General features: G+C 40.9%; 1 protein-coding gene across 1 annotated transcript in view; it reads left to right on the top strand.

Moving 5' to 3' along the window:
- The window catches only part of ppp1cab (protein phosphatase 1, catalytic subunit, alpha isozyme b), a 16,960-nt gene extending 16,000 nt beyond the window's left edge, over nucleotides 1-960 (top strand). Inside the window, exon 7 of the mRNA XM_029713482.1 lies at nucleotides 104-960. Coding sequence (XP_029569342.1) covers nucleotides 104-199 — 96 coding nt within the window. The 3' untranslated portion in view covers nucleotides 200-960. The remainder of the gene's footprint in view (nucleotides 1-103) is intronic.
- Nucleotides 961-7,879: the final 6,919 nt, after the last annotated feature.

Here is a 7,879-nt window from a genome sequence, read left to right as displayed (position 1 = left end):
ACTGCACTAATGTTTTTATATTATTATATAGTTGCCATTTATTATAGTGTTTTCTTGATTTTGAATGCAAGTCTCTTATTTGTTTGTTCTCAATCCTTCCAAGATCCTCAAGCCTGCAGACAAGAAGCTGTTCTATGGGGGTGGAGGGGGCATGGGCTCCGGACGTCCTGTCACCCCCCCCAGGAAAGCCAAGAAGTGAAATGACTCGCCCCTCCCTCAGCCTCCACCTGCACTCCCACCATGTTTGCCCTCTCTACCTCTCTTTCCTCTCTTTCACCAAACAGCCAGAAATCAAACCAGTACCCAGGGCTTTTTCCTTTTTTTATCGTAAGAAAAACATGTAATGCTATGAATTGTCTATGAGTGGGTGTTTGAGAGAACGAGACATGGAATGCGTGTGTTTCCGTCTGCGAGTGAGCATTAAAAAGTGTGTGTGTGTGCATTATGTGCGAAAATTTGAGAGATTTGTAATATCCCCTTCTCTTACCACTTTGCCCCATTGAAAGGACGGAACCACGGTGTCGTTCTGTACAGTAATTGTGACTGAAAAAAGCTGGGTTCGGGAGACAGTGGCGACAACTGACCAGATGAATTTAGCAGCAAACTCGTGCAAACAGATGGTGTGTTTGTGCACAGGGGGATTAGTTTGTTTTTCCCTGTCCCCTGTACTGTAAAATATCAAACAGATGTGTATGTGCCGTGTGACTACTCCCGCTTCAAGAAAGACATTTGAATATCCTCGAGGAGGAGAGGTTAAATGTGTCAATTGTCTCAAAGGAAAGCAAGCATGCCCTCCGCTCGCACACACATACAATGACCCTTTTCACAGATTCATACGAGCCAGAGCTGTAAAAACCACACAATTTAGGTTTGTACAGATTTGATTACTTGAAAGAGATTTTTTGTGAATTCGTTTTGTAGTCTCATCAAGTTGACCAATAAAGCAAGAATCTGAATGAAGTTTTTCTTTCATTGCTTATCTATTATCTTTGCTAACCACTGCGGTTTGTTGTCATCTAAAAAGGAATGATACCCCTAACCCCTCTTTTTTTATTATTTGTACTGTGTCTTCCTGGCTCTAATATTTCGGGTCAGCAAACCCTTCTAGGGGCTTCATAATTTAAATCACATTTCTTAATCATCATTCTATACCAACCTAAATCAATTTTGAAACTGACATGGACTAGTGCTTTTGTTATGAAATCCAGTTTAGTTTATATATATATATATATATATATATATATATATAAAGAACTGCGCACACTACCTCTACATGTTTTTTTAATGTGTCGATGTTACGGTCAGGGACCTTTTTAAGACAGTCAACTTTGGGGCTGTAATTCTCTGCACCTCAAATGAGAGAAGCATGGTGCTGCGTGTTCACATTTAGTCATGAAATACCTTCCAATAGCGTAGTCACACATAAACCAACTAAGTGTTGTCTATTTGCTGTCCATAGGGTGGCGCTCTGAGTTGCCAAACTGAAGTGGGCTGAGGTAGACTAGTTACATGAGGGGTCATTGGACTTTCATATGGTAAACGTTTCTCATTGGTTAAGCACCCCAGTAAGTGTTATTGTCAATGAATGGCTTACGACAGAATCTCAAGTAATACTATTAACTCATTAATGAACAACGGAACGCATTACTTAATGCTGTAGAATTGGACTTTTCGCTTGCTATACCCCTGCATGAAGCTTCTGCAACAAAGAAATGACGAGGGGCAAATGTCATTTAAGTAATTCAATAATATTGATCCCATGTTGCTGGGTGGACTCGTGCTAAAAAATGTGGATCACTCTTTCACACTCCATTCTATATATATAAAAAATATCACATTTCTCTTCTGTATCTCCCAGTCTGTTTTCATTCGTCTTGCTGTCATCAACACTCGTCCTTCAAGGCGCTCTGTCCATCAATATGCCTTCCTTTCACAACCCCAATAAGGTGAGGGGTGAAGGAAATGGCAGTGTGTTAAGTTTAGACATAAAAATGCAACATATGACCATGCTCTATGACCATTGCTCTGTGAAAAACGGGATGTCAACTCAAACCTTTCCCTATAGCTTCCCTGTACTATAATTTCCCTGTACTGTACTTTTCTATTCTTGGCCACATCAATTCCTGCAGTGTCATTCCCTAGCATGCGCCATTTGCAATTACAGATAGTTATTCGAAGAAAGAAGTTCGAGAGAGTAGGTTACGAATGCACATGCAGTATCAGTCAAAAGTTTGGACACACCTACTCATTCAAGGGTTTTTCTTTCTTTTTACTATTTTATACATTGTAGAATAATAGTGAAGACATCAAAATGATGAAATGACACAACCAAAAAAGTGTTAAACAAATCAAAATAGATTTTAGATTATTCAAAGTAACCACCCCACTGCCTTGATGACAGCTTTGCACACACTTGGCATTCTCTCAACCAGCTTCACCTGGAATTATTTTCCATCTGATGCAGCACTCCATCACTCTCCTTAGTCAAATAGTCCTTACACAGCCTGGAGGTGTGTTGGGTCATTGACCTGTTGAAAAACAAATGATAGTCCCACTAACTGCAAACCAGATGGGATGGCGTATCACTGCAGAATACTGTGGTAGCCATGCTGGTTAAGTGTGCCTTCAATTCTAAATAAATCACAGTGTCACCAGCAAAGCACCATCACACCTCCTTCATGCTTCACGGTATGAACCACACATGCAGAGATCATCCGTTCACCTACTCTGCATCTCACAAAGACAGCGTTTGGAACCAAAAATTGCAAATTTTGATTCATCAGACCAAAGGACAGATTTCCACCGGTCTAATTTACATTGCTCGTGTTTCTTTGCCCAACTAAGTCTTTTCTTATTGGTGTCCTTTAGTAGTGGTTTCTTTGCAGCAATTTGACCATCATCATGCAGTCTTCTCTAAACAGTTGGTGTTGAGATGTGTTTGCATTTATTTGGGCTGTAATTTCTGAGGCTGGTAATTCTAATGAACTTATTCTCTTCAGCAGAGGTCGATTCTTGGTTTTCCTTTCCTGTGGTGGTTCTCATGAGAGCCAGTTTCATCATAGCGCTTGATGGTTTTTGCGACTGCACTTGAAGACACTTTCAATGTTCTTGACATTTTCTGGATTGACTGACCTTCATGTCTTAAAGTAATGATGGACTGTCGTTTATCTTTGCTTATTTGAGCTTTTTTTGCCATAATATGAACTTGGTCTTTTACCAAATACTGATATCTTCTGTGTACCACCCCTACCTTGTCACAACACAACTGGTTGGCTCAAACACATTAAGAAGAAAATAAATCCCACAAATGAACTTTTAACAAGGCACACGTATTATTTGAAGTGCATTCCAGGTGACTACCTCATGAAACTGGTTGAGAGAATGTCAAGAGTGTGTAAAGCTGTCATCAAGTCAAAGGGTGGCTACTTTAAAGGATCTGAAATATAAAATATATTTGGATTTGTTTAACTTTTTTGGCTACATGATCCCATATGTACTATCCTGCTAGAGCTGCCCCGGTCACCTGTAAGTGCTGTTATTGTGAAGGAGAAACGTCTAGGAGCAACAACGGCTGAGCCGCGAAGTGGTAGGCCACTCAAGCTCACTGAAAGAGACCGCTGAAGCGTGCAAAAATAATTTGTCCTCGGTTGCAACACTCACTACCGAGTTTAAAAGTGCCTCTGGAAACGTCAGCACAAGAACTGTTTGTCGGGGGCTTTATGAAATGAGTTTCCATGGCCAAGCAGCCATACACAAGCCTAAGATCACCATGCTTCAGCTGGAGTGGTGTAAAGCTCTCCCCCATTGAAGCAGTGGAAACGTATTCTCTGGAGTGATGAATCGCGCTTCACCATCTGGCAGTCGAAGGACGAATCTGTGTTTGGCGGATGCCAGGAGAACGCTACCTGCCCGAATGCATAGTGCCAACTGTAAAGTTTGGAGGAGGAGGAATAACTGTCTGAGGCTGTTTTTCATGGTTTGGGCAAGGCCCCTTACACTGCGTGCACAATTATTAGGCAAGTGAGTATTCTGATCTTATCATTGTTTCTATTCACATTTTCAAACTCCAAACCATATAAACTTGAATGCTTATTGGATTTAATCATTTTCAGGTGATATGTATTTGTGTAATGAGGGAGGGTGTGGCGAAAGTGAATAACACCTTATATCAAGGTGTGCATAATTATTAGGCAGCCTCATTACCTCAGGTAAAATGGGCCAAAAAAGAAATTTAACTGACACTGAAAAAACAAAAATGCAAAATGCCTTTCCGACGGATGCGACACTCTTTAAATAGCTAAACTATTGAGGTGTGACCACTGGACATTCAAACGTTTTGTTGCGAATAGTCAACTGGGGCGCAAAAAACGCATGGGGAAGAAAAGACGCAAATTAACTGCAAAAGACTTGAGAAGAATTAAACATCAAACTACCAGGAACCCATTATCCTCCAGTGCCACCGTATTCCAGAACTGCAACCTTTCCTGGAGTGTTCAGAAGTACAAGGTGTCAAGTGCTCAGAGACATGGCCAAGGTCAAGAAGACTGAAACAAGACCACCACTGAATAAGATTCGGCAAAGAAATACCTGAAGACAGATTATTCAAAGGTTTTATGGACAGATGAAATGAAAGTGACTCTTGATGGACCAAATGGATGGGCCCGTGGCTGGATCAGTAATGGACACAGGGCACCACTTTGAGTCAGGTGCCAGCAAGGTGAAGGAGAGGTACTGGTATGGGCTGCTATCATTGAGGATGAGGTAGTTGGACCTTTTCGTGTTGAAGATGGACTGAAACTCAACTCCCAAACCTACTGCCAGTTTCTGGAAGATTCTTTCATCAAACAGTGGTACAGGAAGAAGTCCTCAGCCTTCTAGAAGGCCATGATCTTTATGCAGGACAATGCTCCATCACATGCATCCAAGTACTCCACTGCTTGGCTAGCCAGCAAGGGCCTCAAAGATGCCTGAATAATGACCTGGCCCCCTTCCTCACCTGACTTAAATCCTATTGAGAACTTGTGGGCCCTTCTCAAACGTGAGATTTACAGTGATGGAAGACAATACACCTTTTTCAACAGCATTTGGGAGGCTGTGGTTGCTGCTTCAGCAAAAATTGATCGTGAACAGATCAAGAAACTGACAGACTCCATGGATGGAAGGCTCATGGCAGTTATTGAAAATAAGGGTGGCTATATTGGTCACTGAATATTTTTGAAAGGCCAAAAATGTTATATAATTGTCATTTTGTGTTACTTATCTGTTACACTTACTCTAAAAATTGAGAATAAACAAGTGAGTTGAGAGAAATTATTTTTGTAATTTAGTTGCCTAATAATTCTGCACACTAATAGTTGCCTAATAATTGTGCACACTTATATATTTCCCTGAGAAAGACGAAACTCACTTTTCCTTCGTTAAACATTCAGATTTGAGGTTCAATAACATTTTGGATTGACTGAGAGCATTGTGTTTGTTCAACAATAAAATTAATCCCGAGGAATACAATTTGCCTAATAATTGTGCACACAATGTAGTTCCAGTGAAGTGAAATCTTAATGCTACAGCATACAATGACATTCTAGATGATTCTGTGCTTCCAACTTTGTGGCAACAGTTTGGAAAAGGCCCTTTCCTGTTTCAGCATGACAATACCCCCGTGCACAAAGCGAGGTCCATACAGAAATGGTTTATCGAGACCGGTGTGGAAGAACTTGACTGGCCTGCACAGAGCCCTGACCTCAACCCCATCGAACATCTTTGGGATGAATTGGAAGCAGACTGCGAGCCAGGCCTAATCGCCCAATATCAGCGCCTGACCTCACTAATGCTCTTGTGGCTGAAGGGAAGCAAGTTCCGGCAGCAACGTTCCAACCTCTAGTGGAAAGCCTTCCCAGAAGAGTGGAGGCTGTCATAGCAGCAAAAGGGGGACCAACTCCATATTAATTCCCATGATTTTGGAATGATATGTTCGACAAGCAGCTGTCCACATACTTTTGGTCATGTAGTTACCTCAATTGCTACCACACTTATTGCGCTATGAATGGAAAAGTCAAATGCAAATGCCTATTCAAATCTGACAAGCTAGCAAAACTAATGACACTATGTCAGAAACAAGGAGGCCTCTTTTGCTCCCATCCAACAGGGCTCGTTTTCCTGTCGGCTCCCATGAGTCTTGTGCGTGGGATATCCCTAAGTGAAAGGAATGGTGTGAACAACCATGTACTGCTGAATGCCCTTTACGACAAGTAAAGGCCCCAGCATGATGCAGGGAAAAGTCCTAAAATGGCCCCCGACATCTGAAGGTCCCCACTAATGCATAAAAGTATGACTTATGGAACTAAATCTTATGAAACTGCATTCTGAAATCAAATGCAACTGGGTGCTATGCCCAGTTGCATGGTGTCACCTGGGCTATTTTTACCCAGTGAGTCATTCTGACTACATAGAGACTCAGCTGCCACTTCTATTCTTATTGTATCTAATGCTGTACAAGTACCCCGCTAATACCAACGCTATAGCTACTTTATCTATAGCCTTGACAGTGTACTACTAATTAACGCGGCACTGTCAATGCCTCAACACAGCAACATTCATGTTTTTATCGATGTTATTTCATTGCTAACACTGAATTTGCAGAACAAATAGGTCTTAAGGCCAGCACAGAAGGCATTTGCTCTGTACGATAGCTAATTAACGTTACGCTAACTACAGAACATGACCAGAGTTAAAGATATGCACATTCCTTTCTCTGTGGATAGGCTCTGAAGTTATTTTTGAATTGTGCAATGTTGTAAACAAGCTTTTTGTCCCTATTGGTTTTCAATACATATTGAGTTATGTTACTGTATGAACTTGTCAGTGACTTGGCCAAGGGTGGTATCTCACGAACAGGATCCATGAAGCAGACAGCTACCTTTGATAAACACCCAGTAAATAATTGGGTTTATGAAGAAAGACCAAATGTACTTGTTATCTCAAAGTTTAAGGGATAGTTCAGCCAAATTACAAATTGTATTTGTTTCCTTACCTTGAAAGCAGTCTAGGCCTATGTACAAGGAAAGGCTGCAATCCACATTGGTTTGTTAGCCACTGTAATATTAGCATTTTATAACCAATTATCAATGTAAGTTAATGTTCCCCAATTAGCATGAAAATATTTCATGCCCATTTCAATGCGGACATTAGTGGTTGGTGGCAGTGTTTGTTTAAAAATCCTTAAGAGTCTATTGACGCACCCGTCAGTTTAAACTAGAGATATCAGTTTTGGCTGCGTCTCATTCTACCGCATCCGCCTATGTCGGCCTTCCGCATCTGCGGTGGAAGGTGGCTGAGCTACAGTGGTGTTTGTCAGACCCTGAGACATCCTGAAAATGTCTGTAGCGTCCACAACTATTATGATCACTCTATGGTGTTCTCAGTTTTGCTCAAAGACCCCCACAAGTGGCAAGGGACTCTTCTGAAGGTAACCCATATAAACTAATGGAAGTATGGAGGTAGTTTTGTGGCAACAAATATAAGGGTTTGTGTCCCAAAAAAAAGCTACATTTTTCTGTGCTTTCATATATTTCCTAAATGTAAGACAGACACTTCAAAACCTTATTCCTTATGATTCATTTTTGGACTGTCTTTTTTGCCATTTATGAATGTGTTATTCAATGTGTTTCTAAGGGCTATAGTAGTAAATGCCAAATTCTATATAATTCAACTTTTTTTAATACCTAAAGGGGTCCTAAAATTCAAAATCAAATAGCTAAATGATCCATGGTATGACCCTCTTAAAACAATTCCATATGTTAGCTGAGTTACTTGCGTCTCCTTAGCTCTGACATTTTGAGTTACTGGAAGTTTAACTGTGCAAGTCAGCAGGAACAGGCTG

The sequence above is a fragment of the Salmo trutta genome, chromosome 2, assembly GCF_901001165.1.
Source record: "Salmo trutta chromosome 2, fSalTru1.1, whole genome shotgun sequence".
Taxonomy (NCBI): Eukaryota; Metazoa; Chordata; class Actinopteri; order Salmoniformes; family Salmonidae; genus Salmo; species Salmo trutta.
This window is presented reverse-complemented; position numbering and strand designations above follow the sequence as displayed.